The 16,024-nt window shown below is 26.0% G+C and overlaps 1 protein-coding gene across 1 annotated transcript; it reads left to right on the top strand.

Moving 5' to 3' along the window:
• The first annotated feature begins 10,477 nt into the window (after positions 1 to 10,477).
• On the top strand, positions 10,478 to 11,374 carry LOC100795681 (uncharacterized). Its single transcript, XM_003555895.5, has one exon. It carries the CDS (start codon positions 10,655 to 10,657, stop codon positions 11,102 to 11,104), a length of 450 nt encoding a protein of 149 aa, XP_003555943.1. The 5' UTR covers positions 10,478 to 10,654; the 3' UTR covers positions 11,105 to 11,374.
• The last annotated feature ends 4,650 nt before the right edge of the window (positions 11,375 to 16,024 follow it).

Below are 16,024 nucleotides of genomic sequence, written 5' to 3'. Positions count from 1 at the left end.
ATGATGCAGGATGTCGCGGCTCCACCAGAGGCTTTTTTTAGACTGTTAGCGCCAGGGACCAGGTCATGTTCATTTTGATTTAAATAACATTTGATTTTTCTGTTATTTCGTATAACTAACCAATCTTATTTTGTGATATGACATGTAGATTTTTGGTGAAGTGGTAAGGTATATGATGTCAAGTGGAAGGACATAATGGACAGTGTATGACATTGGTTGACAAAGACGAAAATTATCGTAACGTTGTGTACAACAAGGATTTGGACCGGTCCAGTCATTATAGCAGGTGGACAGCACTACACGATTTTTACTAGCTAACCGGAGATCATCTAGTATCCTTGCATCATTATGGTAAGAGTGTATTTTTTCTTACTATATTCAAGACCAGTTGTCTGCCCAGATCATTCCCAAGATGACACTCTTTATATCATCAAGTGTCAGGTTATGTGACCTTCAAGGTTTATCTCACTGAGCATAAAGTTTCCTATAGCAGTCTGGTAGCAACTTCCTAATTTCATTTCTTTATTTTCAAGTTTTAAATTTCATTACATAAATTGCTAACATAACACTATTCTTAATATCAGGACATTCCAAGCAGTATATATTATTTCTTAAAGACAAAAGCTAGACTCATTTGCACTTGGAAAACGTTGCTGAATGTCGGCTTGTGTTCAATCATTGGAGGAAGACACTAAAATTGAAGTTGGATGGAAACATTCTGGAAACGTTGTCCTTGAAAGCTGACATGAAAATCGTTTTTGAATTCATTAATCCCACCCTTAACCGTGTGCTTTATTGGCTATGTTTATAAACATTTTAGGATTTGGAACATTTTAATTACTATGAACATTTAAATTATTATGAACATTTAAATTACTTCTGAACAATTTATTTATATAATAGTTGTCTTATAATATTTATTTTATCATGTGTTGATTCTAAATTTGTTTATTTATATAATAGTTGTCTTATAATTTTTGTTTTATTATGTGTTGATTCTAAATTTGTTGTAACTTATATATATTAGTTTTTTGTAATGTCTAATATTATCCCATTATTTTTGAAAAAAATTGGTCATGTTTTTTAAATATTTTTTTTAATTAATGACTAAATTAAATTTTATCATTGCTAAATTTAACCAATTAGTAAATTAAAATTGATAACTAAATTTAAGCAATAACTGAATTAAAATTAATCATTAAAATATTATGTGAATTAATTCGTTTTATCATTGCAAAATTTTTGTTATTTTTGTAATCCGTATAAAAAAAGGCCGGTATAAAAAAAAAGTTGACGTTCGTACGGATTGACAATTCGTATGGTCATACGGATTGTCAATCTGTACTTACATCAACTTTTTTTGGCACTCGTCTCATTTTTCGACGACGAAAATCGACCAAAAATCACCGTATACTCCTAAAAAATTCACGTACACCACCAGAGACTAAATACGCTTTCAAAGCACCCTTAACGAAAGCAACTTACACTAAGTTACGAAAAATTTACAGGAAAAAAAATGACGCTACAGAAATAAAAAATGTAGCTGCTATTTGTAATAAAAAATACCACAAGGGTATTTTCGACATTTTGGTAAGTTGTTGGGTGCCCCTCCAAAAATGTTAGGTGTCTCAAACAACTCTCAATTCGTGATCAAATAATTTTTAGTGGTTCTTATATTTATTTTCACACAATAAAAGTGTTAGTAGGATTAGATTACAATTTACATTAGATTATATTAGTTTTTCAACACAAACATTAGACTAGAAACAGGAAAAGTAGAACAAAAATAATAAAATATTCTTTTGTCAAATATATTTTAGAATGTCACGTTCTCGTGCATCGTCATCACGTTGGACCAGCGTGAATGAGGACTTGAATAGCTTATTGCGAATGTGCCCAGAAAGAATTAGCATATAGTTGCTTGAATGTTAATTTTGTTTTGTGCTTGAATGCATGTTAATTGCCTAATGTTAATCATGTAAGAATTAACAATTGAAGAGCATGGGGAATGGAAGGAATTGGCAAACATGATGCAGGATGTCGCGGCTCCACCAGAGGCTTTTTTTAGACTGTTAGCGCCAGGGACCAGGTCATGTTCATTTTGATTTAAATAACATTTGATTTTTCTGTTATTTCGTATAACTAACCAATCTTATTTTGTGATATGACATGTAGATTTTTGGTGAAGTTGGTAAGGTATATGATGTCAAGTGGAAGGACATAATGGACAGTGTATGACATTTGGTTGACAAAGACGAAAATTATCGTAACGTTGTGTACAACAAGGATTTGGACCGTCCAGTCATTATAGCAGGGTGGACAGCACTACACGATTTTTACTAGCTAACCGGAGATCATCTAGTATCCTTGCATCATTATGGTAAGAGTGTATTTTTTCTTACTATATTCAAGACCAGTTGTCTGCCAGATCATTCCCAAGATGACACTCTTTATATCATCAAGTGTCAGGTTATGTGACCTTCAAGGTTTATCTCACTGAGCATAAAGTTTCCTATAGCAGTCTGGTAAGCAACTTCCTAATTTCATTTCTTTATTTTCAAGTTTTAAATTTCATTACATAAATTGCTAACATAACACTATTCTTAATATCAGGACATTTCCAAGCAGTATATATTATTTTCTTAAAGACAAAAGCTAGACTCATTTGCACTTGGAAAACGTTGCTGAATGTCGGCTTGTGTTCAATCATTGGAGGAAGACACTTAAAATTGAAGTTGGATGGAAACATTTCTGCGAAACGTTGTCCTTGAAAGCTGACATGAAAATCGTTTTTGAATTCATTAATCCCACCCTTAACCGTGTGCTTTATTGGCTATGTTTATAAACATTTTAGGATTGGAACATTTTAATTACTATGAACATTTAAATTATTATGAACATTTAAATTACTTCTGAACAATTTATTTATATAATAGTTGTCTTATAATATTTATTTTATCATGTGTTGATTCTAAATTTGTTTATTTATATAATAGTTGTCTTATAATTTTGTTTTATATGTGTTGATTCTAAATTTGTTGTAACTTATATATATAGTTTTTGTAATGTCTAATATTATCCCATTATTTTTGAAAAAAATTGGTCATGTTTTTGAAATATTATTTTTAATTAATGACTAAATTAAATTTTATCATTGCTAAATTTAACCAATTAGTAAATTAAAATTATAACTAAATTTAAGCAATAACTGAATTAAAATTAATCCTTAAAATATTATGTGAATTAATTGTTTTATCATTGCAAAATTTTTGTTATTTTTGTAATCCGTATAAAAAAGGCCGGTATAAAAAAAAAAGTTGACGTTCGTACGGATTGACAATTCGTATGTCATACGGATTGTCAATCTGTACTTACATCAACTTTTTTTTGGCACTCGTCTCATTTTCGACGACGAAAATCGACCAAAAATCACCGTATACTCCTAAAAAAATTCACGTACACCACCAGAGACTAAATACGCTTTCAAAGCACCCTTAACGAAAGCAACTTACACTAAGTTACGAAAAATTTACAGGAAAAAAAATGACGCTACAGAAATAAAAAATGTAGCTGCTATTTGTAATAAAAAATACCACAAGGGTATTTTCGACATTTTGGTAAGTTGTTGGGTGCCCCTCCAAAAATGTTAGGTGTCTCAAACAACTCTCAATTCGTGATCAAATAATTTTTAGTGGTTCTTATATTTATTTTCACACAATAAAGGCTTGACAAAAAAAAGAGTATGCCTACAAGTATTTTTCTAACATTTATAATTTGTTTAACAATAAATTAAAAGAGTATGGTGTGAGAGACGACATGATCTTTTTAGGGCTAAATTTATTTCTAAATTATCAAATAGGAATAAATTTTAAATAAATATCCAAAAAATAATAAATAGTAGGATATTTCACGACTTTTGAATTCAAAGTCATAAATCATTTTATAACTTTTACTTTTTTTTCTTTTCTACCGAGGTCATAAAATTTTTTATAATTTTATAATTTTTTTTTCTTAATACGGCTTTGAAGTCGCAAATTTTTTTATATATATTTTTTATAAAAGTCATAAATTATCTACCACTTCAAAGTGATAAATAATTTTATTTAAATTAATATTTTTAGTTTTAGTTTTATTTAATATTTTCTATATTTTTATTTTTTTATTTAATATTTTTATATTTTTTATATATTGTTTATATAATATTTTTTTATATTGTTTTATTTATTTTTTTTTCCTTTTTATATTATTTTTGTTAATATTTTCTTCTTTTTTTTCTTATGTTAAGAATTTTTTTTAATTGTAGTGCATTCCAACGAATTCAACTTTAAAGTCATACATATAGTCACCACCTTAGCTTCATTTTATTAGTGTTTTATTTGTAGAAAATATATTAAATAAAATAATATAAAAATATAGAAAATATTAAATAAAAAATTATATGCAAAAGTATGAAAACATTAAATAAAATAATATACAAAAATATTAAAAATTAAATACAAAAGTATGAAAACATTAAATAAAATAATATACAAAAATATTAAAAATTAAATACAAAATATATAGGACTTTGAAGTCGTAAACTCTATCAAAAATATAAAAAAAATATGACTTTGAAATTGCATTAAAAAAATAATAAGTCGTAAACTTTTTTACGACTACAGTCAAAAAAGTCATAAAATAATTTACGACTTTGAAAATCATGGATATCCTCTTACTTATCTATTTTTGGTTATTTATTTAAAATTTATTCTCATTTGACAATTTAGAAAAAAATTTCCCCTAAACGATCATTTCGCATGTTGTCAGAAGCATGACAAATAGTATCTTGCTAGCATTCTCCTTAACCAAATCCTCAAATAAATTATGTTTAATTTGCATTTTCTAATTTGGTATAAAATTTGGATTTTGTTAAATTGATACTATCTCCGGTATTTTTTTTATAAGAAACAAGTAGGTAATAATGTATTTTACATTATAACCTATTTCTTATAAAAATATCCAAAGGTAGTATTATATACCTATTAAATTAGTAATGTAATGAAACAATTTTTGTAATAATCACTACAAGGACAAAAAAATTGATACTCAATCTTAAAGATGAATAAAAAAAATAAGATGCTATAATTGCATTGTACAAATTTGGCACGCGGATCTTCTAAATTTATTTTATATAGACATATTTGATTCTTAAATTGCTCACCTTAATTATTAATTAAGGTCTACTAGTGCAATAAACTCAAAACTTTGGGCACGCAGCATAACATTTGAATGTTATCAGTCAAATTTAAATTTTTTTTAGTACTTAAAATATTTTAGATAATAATTTAAGCAGTAAAAAGTATTATTTTAAACGTTATAAGAATGAAAAATAAAATAAATATAATTTATAATGACTAAAGAAAATAAATTTATAAGAATAAAAAGTAAAAATATTAAATTATAAAGAATAAAAAAATATTTAAAGAAATAGTTAATTTGATAAAGAAACTCAATTTAATTTCGCTAAATAGCATGCATGTGATATTGTCCTTTGCAAATATTACGTAGCTAGCTAATACTCGTTTTAATTATCAGCCCTTGCATTGATCACCTTGACAATTTCTTCTACACGTTTTAATTTTGCAGGAATTATTTTCCTGCAATACCTTGAACCCGAATGACCTGTCCACTGGAGATAATTAATGTTGATTGGATATAATCATATAATTACTCAGAAGTCAACATGTCTGACTTTAGTTTTGTAGTAATACTTTTTTTTTAGGTCCGTTTGATTGAGTGGAGGAAAAATAAGAAGGAAAAAACCATTTAAAATTTAAAATGGAAAGAAAAAAAAATAAACTTCTGTTTTTATAGGTCAACTTTATTCTCTCTATTTCCTTTACTTTCTCTTCAATCAAACAAAAAAATATATTTCATTATTCATTTTGTTTCTCTATTTTTTTCCTTCCACTTTCTCTTCTAACAAATATAGGATAAAGATTTTGGTTTGAGTTCTTTATATTTTTAATTAATTAAAAATATATCACCAATACTTATTAATAGAGATGGAAAAATTTACCTAAATAAGGTCAAATTTATTTTATAAAATGTTAACAAGAACCTAAACTGATATATCCACCCTTTTTTTTCAGGTTCAATCTTTCCTCTTGTATATGGATAAAAGTTAACTTGGCCTAATTAAATTATATTCGCACCATACATAACTTATTATACTCTTTGTTGTTGTTGAACAGTTTACAATGAAGTTTTATGTTCTTAACACGTAATCGTTGAAAAAATTGGGATGAAATAGGGGGATATTTTAAGTGTTCACGTGATTATTAAATAATTTTTAACTGTGATTAATTTTATATAATTATATGATAGAAATTAATTTTCTTCACTCTCTCATTTTCATTATTTTATATGTACGTAACTTTTTTGTATATATTAAACATAAAACTTTTATCTAAATTTATGAGAAGACTAAATATTTTATAAACTTAACTCAGTTTTACAATCTCATTTAATATATCTCCCAATATATATATATATATATATATATATATATATATATATATATATATAGACAAAAATTTACAACACAATTATACGTAAACTTTTTTACTTCAAGTAGTAATTTTATGGCTTAAATATTTATTTTGCCTTATGAGGTAATGCGATTTTTACTTATTTATACATTGAAGTGTGACTTTAAAACATTTTTTTAGTTATGCAGATATTAGTCTAATTAAAATCAATTTTTCAAATTACTTGCTCCGATATGTGTAAACTTATGTTTAAGCATTTACAAAATTTTGAAGTTTAATTTACTTTTTCTTAACCAACTGTAGATAGAAAAAATACTCTAGAAACGTAATAAATGATTATCAAAATTATGAATTCGCAAGTAATTATTTTCCAAATAAAAAATAGAAAAAAGTCTCCTATTTAATTTGTATACCAATTAAAATTGACATATATATATATAAAAATGAGAGATCAAATTATATCAATGTAATCTTGATAACTATTATATCATATTGTAATTTTTAATTGAATAATATTTTCTTAAAATTCATCTTTAAATTAAAATTTCATTTCACAGATATTACATATATAAAATTTTATATTAATAAAAAATCATTTATTACTTCATTTATATATATTAAAATTAAAGTAACATAAACATTTAAAAATATATTAAAACACGGATCATTAACTTATCTTATTGTTGTTATTCATGAAATTTGACATAAATTTTTTTGATGATATGTAAATACAATTAAATGATTAGATCAATAAAAATCATATTTTATATCAAACTATAAAAATAATATAATAGTTATAATTTGATCCTCCTTTTATATATATATATTTTACCATCCTAGATGAGATTCATAACTGCATTCAGACAGGAAAAAAAAGATATTCAAGAATAGTTATTTTAATATAGCGGGGTGTCTCAAAAGTTTACAAAACTATCTTAGTCGAAAAAAAATTATTTTTGACTTAATTATACTTTTCATTTAAATTTGAATTTTTTTACAAATTTTATTCTTAACTTTTTTATATATTGACAGATTTTATCCCCATTTTTTTTAACAAAATTTACTTTTAACTTTTACATTTTTGTCGGCATGTGATGTCACCAAAAGATAAAATTCATAAGTTTTTAAAAAAGTTAGAAATAAAATGTATCAAATTAATTTATTAAGGTAAAAAAATATAATTAGATTTTTATTTTTCTTAAAAATTAAACAACAAAAATACAATATTTCCGTTAACACTATATATTGCGTACTTTTGATTAACTTTGCCTTCTAAATGACTCGTCTAATAATTTTTATAATTTAAAAACCACTTTTTTGGACAGAAATTTAAAAACTATTTATCATTTAAAAAAGTTAAAAGACATTATTTCTATAAACTTTATTTTTTTTCTTGTTTTTTAATAAGAGAAATAAATCAACATCGATCGTAGATGGTCAAACGAATATCAATAAGTAGATAGTTCAAGTAAAACTAAATTTAATTTCCTAAAAATATATTTTTTTAACAAAAATTAACTTTCTTAACTTCACGTAGATAATATTTCTTTATCAAGAACTTCGTACATACTCCAATATGGATAATAATTAATAATATCGGCCAGAGTAATTCAAACTTCAAAATTATCCAGGCTCGGTGGAAGAGTTTATGTCCATTGGAAGATTCTCGGATCACATGTAAACGAACATCGAGCATATTTAGGAAAGATTGTTTTCTCTCATTTCTCAGTTGTTTTCAATGAAAAAATGTTGGTTATAAAATATGTTGGATATTAATGACATCGGTTGAATTTTGTAAAAAGAATTCTAAGAAAAAACTATTTTTTAATCTAAAAAATAATTTTTCAACAAGTTTATCTAAATAAAAATGAATTCTAATTATAAGCAATTATATATATAATATAATTAATTATTAAAATAATCTAATTTTTACCGCTATCTCAAACATACCCATTCATTCTTGTCTTGGGCCAAAATTTTGGAACTGGGTGTTTGCCATTAATATTCTCACCGTTCCGGAAATAGGAAACTTTATCAATCATCATGAACCATACTCAACACCCACACCCACACTAATTAATAAATTAGTACACAGATAAGATGCAGAGTACCTGAAGCTGAAACTGAAAGTTGACATTAACAATACAATAATAAAATGCCGTCCTTTTTTAAAAAATAAATATAAAAAGTATAAAATGCCGTCGCCCTCCTTTTATACTTTTTTTAATAGTGAGAGTTAATAGTACTCTTTAAACGTTTTTTTTAACACAGGCTAAAATTTTTTACTCAATTATCTCACTTTTGATCCATTATATTCCATAATTGTTTTACTTTCATATGTTTTAAAAGTTTTATCATGATCCTTTATATTTTTAAAATATATTATTTTGATCATTTATTTAATTTTTTGTTAGAAATCTTAGTATCTATTAGTGTTTTAAATTTAAAAATAGTTAAGTTAATATAGTGATAACTAAAAATCGTCATTATCTTTTTTATTCAAAAAATTAAAAATCACTAAGTAAATGAAGAAAAAATGAATCTAAAACCACAAACAACAACAACATCCTTCACTCTCATGTTGTCTGTGATTGTTGTTCTTCTTCTTCTTCTTTTTCTTATTATTATTCAATTTGATCATTTAATAATGATAATAATTTCATTCATCAATTGTTTTCAGACACAATGGGTAAGGAACTTTTCTCCTTCAGTCGCTTTGTCTTTCGTCATCAACCAAAAAAGATTGTTGACCTACCCCCATTTCCATCACCCAACGACAACAATCTTCTCATTTGTGCCACCGACAATGCCCAATTGTAGATAAGATTTGATCAATTAGGCTAGTCAAAATAATTTTCCAATGAAACGCATCGTTGAACCCCTCTTTGCACTACTCATCTTAGCCAAACTCAATTGTAGATGTCAAATGGAAAATCTTCTACTTGCCCAACGCAATCATGCACAACAATGGAGGTCTTGCTCGCCAAGAATCACATTGTGACTTTCTTGTTTGGATTTGGGTTAATTGGTGAGTTAGAGTCATGTTTTTGTCTTTGGTCAAAGATAACTATCTCCCTTTATTTCATTTCCAAGAGCATAATTGTAAGAAAAGTTTTGGTTTTTCTATAATTCCAGCGAGATTATGTGTTGATGTCATTCGATTCGTATGATGTTATATTTTTTAACTTTTTCAGATCTAGAAAGAGGTTAGAAAAAGATGATGATTTTTTAGTTTCTTATTTTTTAAAATTAAAATAAAGATAATGGAGGTTTTTAATGGTAAACATGTAAAGTTAATTATTTTTAAAAGGTTTAATGTCACTTTTAAAAGGCTTAATTATATTTTACAGTTGTTTTGTTTTGTATATTAAATTTTAAAAAATTTGTCTTAGTCTTTTGTATTTTTGAAATATATCATTTTGATATTTTTTAAAGGTTAATAAAATACTAACGTTTTTAATAAAAAATTAAAAATATGATCAAAATAATATATTTAAAAAATATAAAATATTAGAATAAAACTTTAAAAGCTTAATGCATCAAAGCGAAATAATTATAAAATATAATGGATCAAAATTGATTAAGTTTGTGTAAAACTCAAAGCCAATTTTTAAAAAACATTATTTTTGGTTAATAAAAAAAATTAAAACTAACTCAAATTTCTTGTGAATATATAAACACAACATATGTTAAACATCAACTTGTAGTTGGGAACGCATGGAGTTGTGCTTTAAAATACTACAGTACTGTGCAAGTCAAAGACCGTGAATCCCATTAATCTCGAGAGAATTTCGAGGAACTTTATGATTACTCTATTTTCCACAGACACGCGTCACGCTTTTGTGAGTCGACATGTGGCATCTTCCCCGAACCCAACTGCACACTCTAGCAAAAAACGCGTTTTTACGATACTAAGAGTATTAACTGTCCATTAAAATAAACACGGTTTCGCCGCATAACTTCTTGTGTAAGGTCCTACCGTTAATAAGCCCAACAAAAAGAACCTACCCCCAATGCCTATAAATATAACATGATTCCTCTCCCATTCCCATCACCAAATCAACAACAACACACTAGACAATTTTCCAATTCAATTATCGATTCCCCTACTCACAAAAATTAACATGCAATCCATTTCTTTGTTCAATTCCTCACCAATATTATTCCATCCATTTTCACCATCTAGGCCATGTTCTAATGGCAAGAAAATGAATTCGTTTGCTCCAACTAAGGCTTCCATGAGAGGATCAGCGGATCAGAACTTCAGTGGAAGGTTGGTGGATGAGAGCATGATAATACTGAGGAAGAGGATCCATGAGATGAACATGATAGAGAGGAACTATGAGCCTCCTTCAGATTGGATGGATTGGGAGAAGCGCTATTATAACAAGTATGACTCCATCATATGTGAAGCAGTGGGAGTTTTGCAGTCCCAATTGATGAACACCAGGCCAAGTTTGGCTCTTGGGGCCATGGCTTTGGTTGCAATCAGTGTTCCAACTTCTTCTGCTGTGCTTTTGTTTCATTTGGTTGAATTGGCCAAGGTTGTTTTGGCTGGGGCTCATCTTGGCTAGCTAGACTAGAATATTGTTCATTAGATGCTTTGAATTTGGTTTGGTATTTGGAAAAACCATTCAATTCTTTTGAATTATACATAGAGCATATAGAATTTTAATTGATTGGAATTTGGAACCACTATCTGATCTGTTAGATTTGAGGATGGATGGGGATAGATAAGTTTATTCATAAGTAGTGCAATTGTTTGACATTTGTGACCCATACAACTCATGTAATTAAATGCTATGATTTGACCCACTTTATATAATGAGTTGCTTTTACTTGAAGAATATGTTGTCATCGGATTCCCAAATAATGCAGTCATTAGAAATTAAAAATTCTTGAAAAAGGATATGATGAAGGATAATTCTCACTTGATTTTACTATGATCTCGGTTTCTAATTTTAAAATTCTTTCAATTAATTTTTTTTTAAGAATAATTAATTTAGTTAATCATTTAAATTTATCAAATAATTATATTATCATTTTAAAATTATTTTTCTTTATTTTTTATTCATTTAATTGTTTTTCATTAATGTTTGAAACAAATAATTAAATAAAAATATATAAGAAAAAAATAATTAATACATCTAATTTTTTTTTTAAAATCTTATAAAAAGAAACAAATAATTTTTTTTAAAAATTCTATAATTAAGGAGAGAGACTAATATTTTTTCTTAGAAAAAAAAAAGGGTGTTTCTTTCCCTAGAACAACTGATTACATTAATCACAAGGGGATCCAAGATGATACCAGCTCATACATCAGCAATTAATTGCTGATCAGCCCCATACATGTTATTATAATTAGTTTATTTTTGTTATGGGAATGAGATTTACATCTTATATCTCCAAATATAATTTATGTCTTAAACGGTAGTTCTGTAATAATTAAATTCTAGATATATTATTCGAATTAGGAAAACTACGATTTTGAAAAACAAGGGAGTGAAAAGGATGTCCTTGCTATTTAAAAAAGAAAAGATAAAAACCCAAGAAAATACATATGGCACTATATTTGATTTTTAAGAAAATATTATTAAACGAGCCTCGGAATTATTTAAGGGAATTGTTTATTACCTCTCCAAAATTATTAACATTCTTATTTAATCAAAATAGTTTAGTTTTTCGTGTCTTGATATTAAATTCATATTTTATATTTTATAGGAGTAATTTTTTTATATTATTGGAATTTTTTCAATATATTTTTAATTACTTAGTTTAAATTTTAATAAATCTATATTAGTAGATATGTTAATAAATATTTGAATATATTTTTATATAAAAAAATTATTATTATTGAGAGTGTTCTCTAGGCATGATTCTCTTAACTTTAATATTTTGCATGATCCATTTTGTCTTTCTTAAAAAAAATTTGATTTAGTTCATTGTTTTTTTTATACGTTTGATTTGGGATAATTAAAATTGAGTGAAATTATTTAATTACAGTAGAATTTTGTCTTATTAATTAAACATATTTATTATGATTTGCAGGCATGCTTTTACATTTTACACATGTAGTTGCATAGTTTCAACGTTTTACATATATCACAATTAATAAATAAAATGTTTTATGATTATTTTGATCACATGACAGTGTATTATTGTAATTATAATTTTTTTTCTAGAAAATTAATAAACTAACTAAGGTATAAAATAAAAATTCACATAAGATTTAACAATTTAATTAAACAAAATATATACTCATGGTAATTTTTTTAATTGTTTATATAATTCTACCAAATTTTCTTTAGATAATTTTTGTTGGAAAGTAATTAAAAATGAAAATTAAAAAAAAGGAGAAAAAGTAACAAGTAGAATGATAAAAAAAAACTTGTTTGATTTAATTACCCTAAAAAAATGATAGCATGGCTTTTATTAAATAAATTTTGAATTTAAATTTATTTTGATAAATCAATTATTATCAATCAAACATTATTAATGAAGTGAAATGTCTAATTAAAAAAATAAAATATTCTATATATCAACCAAATTTCAATAAACTATAATTAGCATGAAAATTTCAATAAAATATAGATGTGGAGCCGCCCTTTGCAAGATGGACTGCTTCAGTATCAGATACCTGAATAGCACTGTCTGTAACATATTCGAAGTTCTTCCCGCTTCCAATTTTCCTTGAAGATCATTCTTTATTATATCTTGTATCCATGTTCAAATAGGTTAGATAAACCAATCTTTGGGAATGGGGTTTTAGACAGAACGCCCTAGAATTTTGTATATTAGCCACTAGGAAAAGAGAGGAAGACTTCATTATAATGATAGTTGAATTTAGTGTAATCTATTAAGAAAATTAGTTGATCTATGGTTATTGTTTCTTGTAGCTTTGAGTTTTTTTTTTCTTTGCCAACTTTTGCTACATTTAACAAATATCTAAAAAGTTATTTTCTTTGCGTGGAAGTGACCAATAATACAAAATTGTAATGTTTTTAAAATGACTAACCGTAAAGCAAAATAAATATTAAATTTTTTTGAATAACATTCATTTCTAAAAAACCGTCTTATTAATTTTTTTTAATATTATTTAAACAAAAAGTTAAAAATTTTAAGACAGTTTTTAAAAAAATCGATATAAATATTAAATTCTAAAACAATTTAAAAATTATCATATGAAAAGTTAATATTTTCATGATAATAAATTTAAAGAAGATTGAAAAGTTTAGTAAAAATTATCAAATAACTAACTTTAAAATACCTTTTATAATAATGATAGCTTCAAATTAATCTCAGATTGATGCAAAAGCTAGAGATACCATATGATTCCTTTGGCAAATTCTACTAAATGAAACAAAAGTTGCAACATTGACAAGGACATGCTTAACATAACCAAAGCTACCATGGCCAGTGCAAAAGAAGGTCTAGTGGTTCATTAACATTCTTCGCAACAATCCAACTGCTTCACATACATCCGAACCATAATTCTCAAAATACTTCTCCCAGTCAGTCCAGTCCGAAGGTGCCTTACCCTTCATTTCCTCCATCTCAATCTCACGAATTCGCATTCTAATAAGATGGATCATGCTCTCATCCACCAACTTGCCATTATAATGGTGCCCAAAATAGTCTCTTTTTGATGCATAGATTAAACTCCTACGAGTGGTGTTGTCATCACTGAACAGCTTGTGTGGTGCACTACGCCGCCACAAATTGCCTCCAATAATCCTCTATGCTCACATGTGTTTCTATCATACCCTCTTACATCAGCCAATGTGTTTAGTGTACATTTATTTGAATGTTTCTTTGCTTTGAGAAGTATTTTTGAACCGAATTATTTCGTTTAAATTTTTTCTTTATATTTATATCAACATATATTAAATTTTAACAATTTATCTATTAAATATTTTAATCTTGTCTCAAGTCTCAACAGTTTTGCATACTGAATTTTAAATTAAAATAGTGAAAGAGAATTAAAAAAAAACATAACATATGAATTCAGTGGTAACGTGTTCTGTGAATTTAAGTATTTGACGCAATTAAAGAGAGAAACTAATATCAATATAGATACTATGAGGTCATTGAAATTATATGGAAGATATATTTAGGGCATTTTTTTAAGGAAAGAAAGTGAAAGAGAAAGAAAAATAGTAGGAAGTGAGACAACTAGTTTTTGGATCATTTGGTAAAATAATTTTTTTTTCTTATTACTTTTTTGATTGAATAGATAGTGAAAGGGGAAAAAATCATATATATGTAAAATAATATAAATATCTTTAATAAAGAATGAAATATGATATAAGTACATGTATTTTTTTCATTCCACCTAAAAAAATGTATTTTTCTTTCTTTAAAAGAAGACACTATTATATTTTGTTTTCTGGCTAAATATGGACAAAACTTAAAACTACAATGAAACTTAGGAGGAGACCCTCTTTCCACTATCTCAACCAAATGAAGGAAGATTAGTTTCTTTTAGTCTTTTCTTTCTTCCCGCACCCGTCCCTCCATAATCTTAAAAAAAAAAATAAGCGTAAGTATTAATGAAATCCTATAAAATTATTCTCGATAGAGACACTACGATGTCACATTGAAACTATATAGATAGTATTGCAACACGTTTAAAATACAAGAAGATATTATAGTCTTAAGATTGTATAGCCAAAAAGATAATAATTACAAAATAACGAAGAATTAGTGTACAAATATAAGAAAATATAATGATATTGATTGTACTGTTAATTATACCTAGCGGTCTTTTCAACAAGATTGCAAAATAAGCATGGTAGTTTTTTTTGAAGGCCGAACCTCTGCCACATATCTTTAGTTGAATTATTATTTTTAGTAGAATTATTTTTACCTAATCATATTTTTCTATTCATAAGATTTAAAATTCAAAGACTTTATTAAATCCAATATCACTAGAATCAATTAGAATCAATCTTAAAATTTTATTTCATGGACCCATAAAAAAATAATTTGGATCCTTTTTATATTTAAGTATTTAAAAATATAAATATATATTTTATAAAAAAAATTAAATACATGATTTCATTAAAAATTACATATTTTTCACATTAAATGTACATACCTTTAATAAATCTCAAAATAATATATTGTAATTTTTATTCAATTTACTGTTATGTTATCATTTATCACTTAATTTATTCCTAAAATAAATATATATATCACGATGAAATGAATCCATGATAAGTTGGACTTTCTCTATTTTTATTGGATGGTTCCTATCAACGACTTGTTCTTATTGGAGGTGTACAGGTTATAGCTAATTTAATAAAAACAATTAATTTTTAACTCTCATATAATTATTTATTTTTACGTTGAACAAACAGGTACTACTCAACGAAAGAGATCACAAAACCCAATTCAAGTTAGCAAAGTTTATGTTGCACGTCACGGATTAGAAATTTAGAGACATTTTACTTAACGAAAGAACTTTGCCCAATATTAATATCCCAATTAGGGAT

The sequence above is a fragment of the Glycine max genome, chromosome 20 (genome assembly GCF_000004515.6).
Source record: "Glycine max cultivar Williams 82 chromosome 20, Glycine_max_v4.0, whole genome shotgun sequence".
Lineage (NCBI taxonomy): Eukaryota > Viridiplantae > Streptophyta > Magnoliopsida > Fabales > Fabaceae > Glycine > Glycine max.
This window is presented reverse-complemented; position numbering and strand designations above follow the sequence as displayed.